At 37.7% G+C, this 12,834-nt stretch overlaps 2 protein-coding genes across 2 annotated transcripts in view; one reads left to right on the top strand and one right to left on the bottom strand.

Annotated features, from left to right (window-relative positions):
* Positions 1 to 12,834, bottom strand: part of tmem8b (transmembrane protein 8B) — a 1,109,927-nt gene that overhangs the window by 580,366 nt on the left and 516,727 nt on the right. The gene's annotated exons all lie outside the window — the stretch shown is intronic.
* Positions 12,232 to 12,834, top strand: part of LOC119413873 (ADP-ribosylation factor-like protein 15) — a 113,570-nt gene continuing 112,967 nt past the window's right edge. The window contains exon 1 of the mRNA XM_037680938.1: positions 12,232 to 12,296. Within this exon, the coding sequence (XP_037536866.1) occupies positions 12,243 to 12,296 (54 nt within the window). The 5' untranslated portion in view covers positions 12,232 to 12,242. The remainder of the gene's footprint in view (positions 12,297 to 12,834) is intronic.

Raw genomic sequence — 12,834 nt, forward strand, 5'->3', positions numbered from 1 at the left:
AGAGAGATGCTATCTAGGGCACCCGGGGGAGCAGATGGTGGGGGTTAAGGGCCTTGCTCAAGGGCCCAGTGTGGGGCAAATGAGGGTCGAGGCAGGTGTGGGTGCTTCACCTGTCCCACCCACATTTTGATGTTGTCGGTACCGGGAATTGAACCGGCGATATTCCAATCACAGGCCCACCTTCTCTAATCTCTGCGCCACCACTCCCTTGGTTTCTGCAACTTTTATACTTTGACTTTATTTACATGTATTTTCTGTGCACAAATAATTAATTTCTTTAATACCTTAAAAAGCACCATTCTCTTAAAAACCTGCTTCAGCACACTTGCTCTATTTTTGCCTTCTAATGCTACTTTGAATTTATATTTTGAATATTTTTAGATTTTAGCTACTGTTCTGCTACTTTTAGTTGTTTAGCTAGCTTTTGCTGCTTTTGGCCAGTCTTTTCCTAACTTATGTTAACCATTTTCTACAATAAACTAGCTTTTTGCTACTTTTAGATTTTAGCTACTGTTCTGTTACTTTTAGCTGATTAGTTAACCTTTTGCTTCTTGTTCTAATTTTGTCTTCTATTGCTGATTTGAGCTGTGTTGTGCTATAGTTTTTTAAGCAACTGTCTACAATACTTTTAGTTGATTAGCTAGCCTTTGGCTGCTTTTAGCTGGCATTTTCCAACTTTTAGTCAACCTTTGCTCTAAGCTAGCATTTGACTACATGGTAAATGGAATGTACTTATATAGTGCCTTTCTATCTAATCAAGATACTCTAGTGCTTTACAATAATGTACAACCTGTGCCCTCATCCACACAGCACTGCACTACATTTCTAGAATAGAATCAGCCTTTATTGTCCCAAACAGATAAAAAGATTCACACAAAAAGTTCCTAAAATCTTAAAAACTACACACACACACACACACACACACACACATATATATATATATATATATATATATATATAAGATCTACAAAGATAATCTAAATCTGTAGAGATAAATTAGGGCTTTAGATCACATTCACACACCGATGGGACAGACATCGGAGGCAATGAGGGGTTCAATGTGTTGCCCAGACACTTCAGCATGTGACTGCTGGTGGAATCGAACCCCCAGCTCTTCCAATGGAGGACGACTTCTCCAACCACTCAGCCACAGTTGCCCCCAAAGTAAATCTTTATCTTTACTCTAGTTTTTAACTACTCTTCTGCTACTTTAATTTTATAGCTATCCTTACTTTTAGCTAGCCTTTAACTGACCTGTCTGAAAAAGATTTGACAGCTCAATCATCCATAAATCACACACAAAAAAAGTTGTCATCTGGACAAGTTTGTTTTAAAAAAAAACTTTTTTTTTTTAATTTAACCCATTTTTGTGATAACCCCTGTCTGCTTTTAACTAGCATTTTTTTAAGTTTACCTTGAATTTTGCTGCTTTTATTTAACATTTAGCATACATTTTTGCTTTTCGATAATATTCTGCTACCTTTAGCTTAATTGTCTTTTGCTGCTTTAGCTTCCAGCTCCCTTATGCTATTTTAGCTAGACGTTTGCGAAATTTAACCTAAAACGTACTTTATTATAGTGGATGTTTTGCAGTTTTAGCCAATGCTTGCAACTTTTGGTTTTAAAATAGCATTTAGCTTCTTTCAGATTTTCTAGTGTTTCGCTTCTTTTGACTTTAACAACTAAATTTCAGTAAAGTCATTAAGTACATCATTTATTTTAGCCTAAATATTTATGTTGTATTATAATGCGGTTAAGAATGTTTTACAAAGAGTAAAAACATGTTATTCGTTAAATAATATCATCAATTAAAACATAAAATTTAGATTTTTAACCGTGAAGTCTAAAAGTTAGCTGATAAGATTTTTGAAGGTTACCGCTTCCGCCTCAGCGTGACGGCGCCTGGTCACGTGACAGCGCTGCGTGCGCATAGCGACGTACGTGACGTAACGTTAAAGCCTTCGTTAGTTTCCTCAACCAAACACTGATATTGTTTGATAAAAAAAGAAAGAAAAAAAAGGCTGGAGGGGCAGCGGGTGGAAGACGAGCTGGCTATTCAGGGAAAGAAAGCCCCAAACGCCGCTGTTGTCTTCTGTTTCAGGAAGCCGAGTCGTTGCTGTGATGGAACTTTGCTTATAAGCGAAGAAAACGGGGAATTTCACCGATTTTAAAAGCCACGAAAAGCCTGTTTCTTTTTAATCTTTCTCTCTCTGGCTGGCTGTCGGAAGGCGGGGAATACGAAGCGACGTGTGCTAAGAATTTACAAAAAAAAAACTGGACTCGCTGAAGCAAAAAACGGGATAAGTAGAAAGCCAGGTCGTGCTGCTGGGACTGGTCAGCGATAGTACATGGATTATCTGGTGAGTAAACGAGTCCAAATGCAGCCGTTTTGTCTAAAACGACAACCAAAAACTAGCTTCAGCTTTTTAGCAGTCTGCTGCAGGTCCTGGTCAGATCGTGTCAGTTTGGTTTAAAAGTGTTAATGTGTATTTCATGGTGAAAAGCCTGCAGCTCTCGGTCTAACTGGTTGACCCAGACCTAAAAGGTGTTTACATTCGAAACAAAATGTCACTGCTGAGCACAGCTGGAGAGGAAGAAACTGCAAGTTGTGTTGGATAATCTGCAATGGACTAAACATGACATGAACCTGGGTGTATTTTAAATTATATTGACAACAGGAAAAGGCTAGTCGCCCACCAAATTTTTGCAATAAATGAGTTTATGGACTTTCTGCAGCAGAATCACCCTAAAAAGTTTGTTGTGCTGCTTTTGGAAACTCATTTTTTGTAAACAGGCCATAGTAATAACCCTTTTAAATTATACACAGCTTCACATTTTATCTGTAACTGAACTATAAATGTGGCCAAAATGTGTTTAAAAGTTTGCCCTCAAAGCAAAAAAGGTGGTTTTGTACATTTCTATTGGAAATTCCTAAAACAGCAAGTTATTCAATCATCTAATCAAAGTCTGACACATTACTGTAAAGCAGTTCGTAAATAAAGATTGTAGCTTTTCACTTGTGGCTATTTAAGTCCTAAACAACCAATAAAGTGGTCTACTTTTAGGTTCACCTGTAACTCATTGGAGAAAAACAACTTAATGTTTTATTTGTCTTTGAGGGAGCCATTTATTTTACTCGTTTTCTACAAATATGACAAAAATTGAAATGCTGTTCTATAAAAGAAAATGCAATTTTCCAATGCTCAGGCAGATTTTGTGGCTCCGTACAAATTGAATTTAGTAGGGGAGATGGCGTATCTGTTTCTCTGAGTCCTGCAGGTTGCAGACCTCTGGATTAGTGGTTTGTAAAATGACTCCCCTGGATGTTTTTATAACAATATCTCAGGCTTTGTTACAGCGTTTAGCCTGGATATCCCAGTTTATTGGGCCTTTTGCCCACATTGTGCAGATGTGCTGGGTGCTGCTGAAAAAACAGCACTAACAGAGAGAGGAAGCTGTACGTGAACTCTTTCCAGGGGGATTTATTACGTCAGACGTAAACGTGTACACACACATTGTTCTGCCATCACAAGGGGTGCAAGTGATATTATTGTGAAGTGCAGAGGAACATTCCCAGTGCTATTAGCTTGTTTATAAATGTCCCTCTCAAAATGTAAGACCTGATATGAACTTTGACTTGTCTATGACATTTTGAGTCTGAACAACCCCAGTTGGGTCTGGTAACTGTTACCAGAACTTCTGCTGTATGTTTCACACGGATGTTGCTTCCTGCATCAGAGTAACCGCTCCTACTTGGGCACAACAGCGAGACATTTATAATCGAGTCATTATGTAAACTCTGTTAAACGTTGATGACAAAATTATTGATGTTGAATTAGGGCTATTCATTCAACTTCATTTGTAAATAGGCCAAATATATAAAACACTGGAGGTTTGAGGGCCGCAAGCATTCTGTCTCTCGCAGTTTTAGTCTCAGAAAAAAGTTGCTTTTGTTTCGTTAACACTGGAAGCTGTCGCAGTTTTAGTGAAAATACGCGAGTGGCTCTGTTCCTTTGATTCTTTTGGAAAACTTGCAGGAAAAAGAGTCATGATTTGACTTGTGTTGTCTTTTTTCACATCACGTTTTTCAATCACAAAAATACTTTTCAGTCCACTCGCTTTGATAATAACAAATGTCTAAATCTACTTTACAATTTAGGTTTTGTTTAAAACATTTTGATACTTTATAACGAGCTTGAATTTTTACTTTAGTCTTGTGTCCGTTCTGCATCCTTGATGCCTTTTGCACACGTCAGACCATACGTGCACTTTGCCTGTCTCCATTGTGAAGGCTTATAAAAACAAATTGAGAGGCAGGTTTTACTAGCTTAATATGTCGTATGGAAGTAGCTGTGATATGTTTAGCATCTTTTACAGCATCACATTAAGACAAAGTGTCTGTCCAGTGGGCTCCTTGTTAAATAGGGCTGTATTAAAGGGTCAACTCATGAGCCAGCACTGTCTAAACTGCCCTAGTTTTTTTGTATAATGTGCCGCATAGATAAAGTAACATTTGTGAATTTTCTCTAAACTAAAACTCAACAACTTCCTGCTAATACTTTGGTCAGATTTAAGACTCCACCATTTTACAGTTTACTTGTCTGAGGGATTTGAGGTTTTCTGTGATCGTTCTGTGTGAGAAAACACAGCTGTACCTCCGTGGAGAGTTGGAGCAGAGTTCTTGGCTTTCCTCTGGGGTCAGGCACTCAGTAGGTGCCGGGCTCCTTTCCTGCTGTGCAACACTTGAGATGTGGCGCAAAATCTATGCTAATTTTTATAAATCGGAGGGAATATGTTAGCTTTTTATGAATCATCTCAGCCTTGTATCCTTTCTACTGATTTAGCTTAGTTTGTCTTAGAAGGGAAGCTGTGATTAGCTGGAATGTAACTGGAATGACTGGAGGCTGTTATTGCACATCAACTTATCACAGTTGGTGCAACATAGATCAGATCTCAACTATCTTTCAACTGGGAGGTGAAGCATGTTCAAGCACGGTCAGCATTGTGTTAAAAGACCTAAACCTGCAGCACAGAGAGAAGAATTTGGTTCTGGCTGTTGCCTCGACACCGTCTTACCAAATTACAGCAGCTTTGTGTGACTCTTTTGAAAGCCACACAAAGCTGTTGGGACTTAATCAGGCTGACACCAGAGCAAGACATTTTGTGAGTACACAAACAAAACTGGATTTTTGGTCAATTTGCACAGGACCTGAATTATCAGCACTTCTCTGATTGTCCTCCCACCAAAGGCAGTAATATTTTTAACCTGATTCTCTGTGTGTTTGTGTCCCTAGTGTTTCATGAACCAGTGGACAGATTTTAATGAAACTCTCAGAAAGTACCGGTAATTATTCGGAGTTCACGTTCACATTCTAGTCTTAAGACGGCCACCCCGGTAGTCAACATTAGTCAACCCAAAGAAGGGTTGACTCAACCAATTTGACAGATACTGACCTAAAATTTGTTGTGGCAGTAGCTGAGTCATTCCCAACACATGCTCCGAGTGCTACAGAGATCTTGGCTTAAAACACTGGCATTTATTCGGGTCAACTCTGTTTCTCTGTTAGAGAAATATCTCAAGGTTGGACAGATTTCAGTGAAACTCTTAGAAAGTAATCATTGGCTGTACATCTTCACCATCTCCATCATCCCAGTTTCTCTTTAATTTATAAAAATATGTTTATTTCTTAGAAATAGTCAGCCTGCTTTATGCATTACTTATTTGTAGATATGGTTTACAGGTTGTGGAGTGTTGGTTAAACTGGGCGGCTGTGGCTAAGTGGTTCGAACAGTCGTCCTCCAATGCAAGAGTTGGGGGTTCAAATCCACCTGCAGTCACATACCAAAGTGTCCTTGGGCAAGACACTGAACCCCTCATAGCCTCTGATGTGTGTCCCATCGGTGTATGAATGTGATAAAGCTCTGATTAGTCTTTTTAGAATGATTTGTTCAATTAGCTTTGTAGAGATCTAGTATAGAGCTGTATGAATGAGTAAATGAGGACACAGTGTGTTGTAAAGCGCTTTAAGTGTCTTGATAAGATAGAAAGGCGCTATACAAGTCCAGTCCATTTACCATTTACCTTAGCCAACACTAAAATTAATATACATCTCTCAGATATTTAGCTTAATTTGGTGTAGTAGTAGCTGAGAGTCATCCTTAATACAAACATAAAGCGCTAACAGATGTTGCAATTGTGCATGACATCATTTAAGGTTTGACCAAAACAGCTGTAACTAAACTAAACCTTCTCAGCACAAGACAATCAAAACTCTGAGATGAAAGACAGCAGACGGTATGCATTCCTTTAAGGAATGCTAGGTCTTTAATTTGTAAAAAGATATTTATTAGAAATAGTCAGCCTGCTTTATGCATTACTAATGCTTATTTGTAGATGTGGTTTACGTTACAGGTTGTGGAACGTTACACACATGAGCTTATTTGTGCTAATGAGGGGGAAAAAAACCCACTCCACCATGGTTTAGCCCTTTTCATTAGAAATACACATTTAAGGTGTTTTAAAACTAAATTTACTTTTCCTGAGCCAACCAGAAAGGTTGTTTGTGAATTTTGAATTATTTCAATGAGTGACAACAGTTTCCAGACATCGGCCACGGTGGCAAAGAGAAAACCTAACAAAGCTCAACTGCTCCACACCTTCACTGATCTGGGTCAAGCTCCGGATAAATAAACAGCTGAAGCACAGAAGGGAAGTAAAAGCTAGTTATATTTTAGACTACCATTAAGAAAAGAATTCCAGAAAGAAGGAAGTTTATGTAATCATGTAGGTTGTATTTCCTTGCATTTACAAGATATTGCCTGTTTTTATTTGGCTTGATGAGGCTCGTCGTCGAACATTTGCCAGATTTTATAGTTAGTTGTCGAATTGTTTGTGTTGTAGTTCAGTGCAACCTCAAAACCTTTAGCCTATTTTGTCTTCCACTTAGATTCAGGTGAATAAATAACACTGGTTATATGACGAGGTAATATATAACTGTAACTCTTTTTGCTTAAACATTTGCTAATGGTGGCTTAAAAAGCACATTTTCTGTGAATGAGCAGGCATCTTGTTGCTTTGAGAAAATATTTATAGGAACATATTTAAACACAGTGCACTTTAACGAGATAATATAGTTAATTTACATTTAAACATGTTTAATCCAGTTTATCTCATGCAGAATCCCAGTTGTTTTTTTTTAATCAAACCTTTGTAAACCTTTCAGGATGCAATTTTACTTTTGACCATGATATTTAGCTTTTCTGAGTATATTTTGACATTTGTTTACCCTTTGGAAACATAAATGTGAGATGACCTTTAAAGATTGCTGTCATTATTATGAAAGCATTCTATCATTTGTTTAATTGTAGCTTGTAGATAAGAACTCGGAGATAAAATGTCTTGTTCCACAGATGTCTTCGTAGAAGACGGACGAAATAACGTTTGCCATGCTTTTGTTGATCCAAAGAGATAATTGCAACCTGTGCTGGCAAAATGAGTCACATTGACGATATTTTCAATATTGATCTATTATTTATTTCAAATTCTCCATCTCAAAAGATGACTGATGCATCTCCTGGCTAGCATCATCTGATCAGCTGCTTTTGGCTGTTCCCAAAAACAAGATTGAAGCTCAGAGGCGATTTGGCTTTTTCAGTCATGAGCCTCAAACTTTGGAACAATTTGCCCCCCAACATCAGGCAGGCCACTTCTTTTCCTGATTTTAAATGTCTGCTAAAAAACATCTGTTTTCTCTGACATTTCACACAGTGTGGGTTGATTTAGTATTTTTTTGTTCTGTGTTTTTATGTTTTTTTTTAATGCTTATAATAAATTTTTCAGTACTGTCCTTATTTGTATTTTTTCCATTAATTTACTCTCACTTTGCCAACAGCTGCTGTTTTAAATGCGCTCGATAAATAAAGTTGACTTGACTAGCAACAAGCTAGTTTTGTTTACAAGAGTACCAGTTTGAAAACTTGATTTTTATTGATCTTAAGTGATGTCTACGGTAATTTCAGCCATATATTAAAAAATATGAATCTCTAAGCTTCACAGTGATGCCAAACATTATACGAAGGGATTTACCAGCTCTACGACAGTCGGCAGAGAAAAAAAAAAATCTATTTAAAATGAAATTAAAAGGGTTATACCTATTTCTGAAGAAACACCTGTTAGAAAAATGTAATTTAAAGGTAGCTTTATAGGAGATTATATGCTATTTTTTGAGAAGCACGATATTGGGTTTTTGGCCGATATCCAATATGCCAATATGTTAAATCTTATTTGGCTGATAACCGATACCAATACCGATATTTGTCCCCCCTAGACCTACTTACAGAGACTACATAGTTTTCTCTGCTGTGGAATTAAAATACTAAATTATTCTTATTATTCATTATTCATTATTGAGTCCTCATGGCTCAATGGGACTAACCTAAAGGTTGAATGAATGAATTCTGCATGGTCTTTGCCAGTTTGGCCTGCTACCAAATGCAGATGCCCAAAATGGGGCTGAAAATGATGTAACGCTTCAACTTGGATTATGTTTAATGTCAAATTTATCCTTGACATTTTCTCTCAATGACACTCGAACAGTGCAAATTTATACATTTGCACAAACCTAAACTCAACCTGTTCACAAGCAACTAGTGAAAAGCGCATAAATAGTAGTGCATTAATAGATATACTTGACCGTTTCTTAAATTAAGAATAAACTTAAAACACAAGCCCAATATGTGGTTAATCTCTATGAATTCTGCTATGTGCAAATAAAATCAAAAGTGCAAAAATATTGTCAGCTTCTTTCCTTTGTCAGAACATAGCCTTCTTATTTAGACTTATTTACTACAGAAATTGTGTAACAGAGCATGGGAAGTTCAAACAAGCCTTTTATATCGGTGAGTTATTTTGATGGCTGATGTTCGATATTTAACTTTATCGCTAATATCAGCCGATACCATGCCTATAATATAGTGCATCCCTAGCTATTTTAGTTGCCAGGATGGCTAGATGTTAGTTTAAAGGACTAATGTTTATGTAAAAATCAGTGTTTTCACTTATTTTGCACTGCAGTCTGTGCTCATTCCACATCATTTTGAGAGATCACATTTGTGAGGCTAATACCTTTTTATTAAAAAAAAGTAAGCCTACATGTGTTTTTGGTCGTGGTGCACACAGCAGACTGCATATTTAGATTTTATAGGCGTAATGGGGAAAAGGGCTAATGGTGAATCTACAAAACTTGTAAATAAACTTCATAGTTAATGCAAACTAAGCTGACTTCACTTTCCCTGTAAGCCTCGTCTTGTAACGCTGCCACACACCCTGCTGGTACGCCAAGAAAACTACCAGCTTCTTTCCTGGCAAACATAAAATGACCTATTGTGTGCAGATTTCAACAACGTGTGTGCTTTTTATTGATAGATAAATATTTGCTTAATAATTTACCTTAACCGTTGGTGAAAGAAACTTTTATTCTAGTCTATCTTGGATTGAGAAATATTTACTTTGGTAGAGTTGCACAGTTTCTTTTTTTTTGTCTTTTCATTTTAAGTTCATGTTAAAAGCCTCTCTATGAAATAATACAACGAGCACAGCTTCATTCTTAAAACTCTGAGCTGTTTTCAACTTGCAACAAGCTTGTCGGGTAGTTTTTCTGCTGTTACATCCAAAGCTGTGGTTCTCTTGTTTGTTGAGGCTACTAATGGTTCATGATCTATGGTTGGGGCAGCACGGTGGCGCAACTGGTAGAGCTGCTGCCTCTCAGTGAGCAGGTCCTTGGTTCAAACCCCGGTCCAGGGGCCTTTCTGGATGGAGTTTGCATGTTCTCTCCGTGCATGCATGGGTTTTCTCCGGGTACTCCGGTTTCCTCCCACAGACCAAAAACATGCATGTTAGGCTGATTGGTAACTCTAAATTGTCCCTAGGTGTGAGTGAAAGAGTGAATGGTTGTTTGTCTCGTGTGTCTCTATGTGGCCCTGTGATGGACTTGCGACCTGTCCAGGGTGTACCCCGCCCCTCACACAGTGATTGCTGGACAATGGGCACCGGCAACCCCCGTGACCCAAAATGGAATAAGCGGGTAAAAGATAATGGATGGATGGATGGATCTATGGTTGGGTTTACATCAACGTTTGTGTTAAATGTAATGCTATGATCATGAATAAGTACTAGTACTTTCTGTTCCTTATTAATATATTGATAAAATATAATTAAATATTGCTTTAAATAGGTGGTAGTAAACTCTTAAATTTGTTTTTCATGTTTTTTCTTTCCTTCCGTTCAGAACTAGTCTGGTTTAGTCCTGAGCGGTTATAGATTTGTTGCCTTATTATTCAACTCTAAATTGTTCCATCAAATTAATATAAAAATATTATTGTTCTAAAAATGATTTTTAGTGACTTGGGAGCTCTGTATAACAGTGTGTCCTGCTGGATTTAAATTAAATGTATGTAGCTTCAAAGGAACTCGTATAACTGTGCAAAAAGCTCTGATGCTATATCACAAGAAGCTGCTTTATTATGGTTATCGTTATTATTTAGATGATGTTTAATATTTTCTTTTTTGTCTCTTAAGAAAGATGAAAAGGAAAAGAAAATAGACCAATGTTTCATATTTTGAACCCAAAAAGGATTTTGAAAAGTTCTCATCAAAATTTTCCACAAGCTCCACTTCAATTTTAAATTTAGTGAAGAGAAATTGTTTTTAATATTGCAGAAAAAAATATGAATAAGATTCATGATTATAAATACATGGGTACTTTTGAATTTTATGAAATCTGCTAAATTAAATATTCCTTTTCCCTAAAAGAAGTAAAAGTACATACTAATGAGCTTAACCACTTGTATGATTTTGCACAAATTAGTATTTTTAAAGACCAGTTATTTCAACGAGGATGACGGTGCGTCTCAAACTCGCTGAGGAACATGCAACTCTTGTTCTTTGTTCGACTCAGCTCATAATCCTGGTTCCTGGTTCCGTAGTGCAGTCTAATTTATTTAATTTAAAAATAAATGTGATTTACAGCGCAGCAGCAGAGCCTCTTCTCTTCGTCTGCTATTTTGATCATTTACCAGATTTTGGCCTTCCTCTCAGAGTAACAGCTTCCACGATGAACACATGCTAAGCAAGTGTGTGGCTGAGACTACAAACTGCTTTCACTTGTCTGAATAAAACATCAGAAATCTGAGAGCATGCATGGTGCATCCATCTAAATTATGTCCATGTTGGACCTGCTGGTTCCTAATCAACCTGGAAATAGTTATGATCAGTTGAACCTTTTGAAATAATCCAAACAAGTTGGGATTATAAGCAGTCTTTCTACAAGGGATTAAAGATCACAACTGAGATAAATAAGTCAGATCTATTAAAAAGTTCTGCTTCTTTCATTTTATCTCTTGTGAATTTTTTGCAACCAATCTTCCCTAATAAATAATGCATTTCTCTTTTTGTTCAAGTGTGGTTGAACAACTTCTGTAGCCCAGTTACAGAAAATCTCATGGGCCTGCATGCTATTCATTTTTTCAGACTTTTATTGAAAATCTGATCTGTACGATTGTAAATATTGCTCATTGCTAATGTCGTCCTATATCAATTAGTTGTATACTGCATAACTGCATTATGTTGGCAGGGGGCGAGAGCAGCTATTACCAGACAACCGGGATGACAAACTATCTGAACGTGACTCACAGTTCTCGGGAAGACGTCCAACAAAACGTTGCACATTTACTGAAATCCTCATGACCAATGTAAGCTCAAGCGGTCCATCTTTTCATCCTCCTCCATGTAGAAAGCAATAGTTTTCATACCTGCTAAAGTCGTGCATACGGCGCGCACTTTGTGTGTGGGTGTGTAATGGTGACTAATCCAATTTGCAGTCTTATTCTGGATCTGTAGTTGTCACTAGCCCTTAATCTCTGTGGTGTGAGAGAGAGAGAGATCCTCTCAGCTATAAGCTCGTGTTTGTCTGTTGATCCTTGTGGTAACAGTTTTTATTTTTATTATGAATGACTATAAAAGACAGGATCCTCCTCATCTTTCAAAACTCCACTGTGAACGTTATAATAAAGGGAGGATCAAGATGAGGCTGCTGACAGCTGCCTGTTGCACACTGAAGAGCTTCTCTCGTGGTGTTGTTCTGACACTGTCATGCTCAGCTGCTCCTGATCCTCCTCCATCCATTCACTTACTCCCAAGGCTTGGGGTTGCTGGTTGCCTGGGGTTACGCCTGTTGTTGAGCACAATGTCGGAGCACATGCAGCTCTCCCTCGCCTTGTGCAGAATTGGACTTTACACGGTAAGAAAACACACACATGCCGCTTTTTCCCGGTTCAATAACTATGATAACGTGGCGTATTTAGTTGTAGATGCGTTTACGCGTGCTGGATTAAAAGCTGCCAGGTTTCATCATGGCTTAATCTTTTCTTCTTCTTCTGCTGTAAGACAAACACTGACTGAACAAAAGTAGCTGCCGCGTCACTGTTGGTTGTTTTCGAAGGGGAGCGCTCGCTACGTTTCATTCATACAGTTGATGACGATAACAAGACGGAAAAGGCAAAACGTGAACACAAGAATTATTATTTTTTTTTTAATCTCTGTCCTCCGTCGTGCTTAGCAACTGGTTTCAGGCAGTCTTGTATAGCTATCACTGGATCTGTGAATATTTTGCCAAGAGGCAATGGTGGAAATACAGTAGTGTGAGTTTGAATTTTACCTTTCTGGTCAGACTTGAGGAAGAGTGATTTTCCTTTTCAGGAACTGTTTTGTAACACTGCAGTACTTCTGATGTTTTTAGTAATATTGTTGCATTTTAAGCACATTGATGACTCATGGTC

This window comes from Nematolebias whitei, chromosome 8, assembly GCF_014905685.2.
Source record: "Nematolebias whitei isolate Nwh7 chromosome 8, NemWhi1, whole genome shotgun sequence".
In the NCBI taxonomy this organism is placed as follows: domain Eukaryota; kingdom Metazoa; phylum Chordata; class Actinopteri; order Cyprinodontiformes; family Rivulidae; genus Nematolebias; species Nematolebias whitei.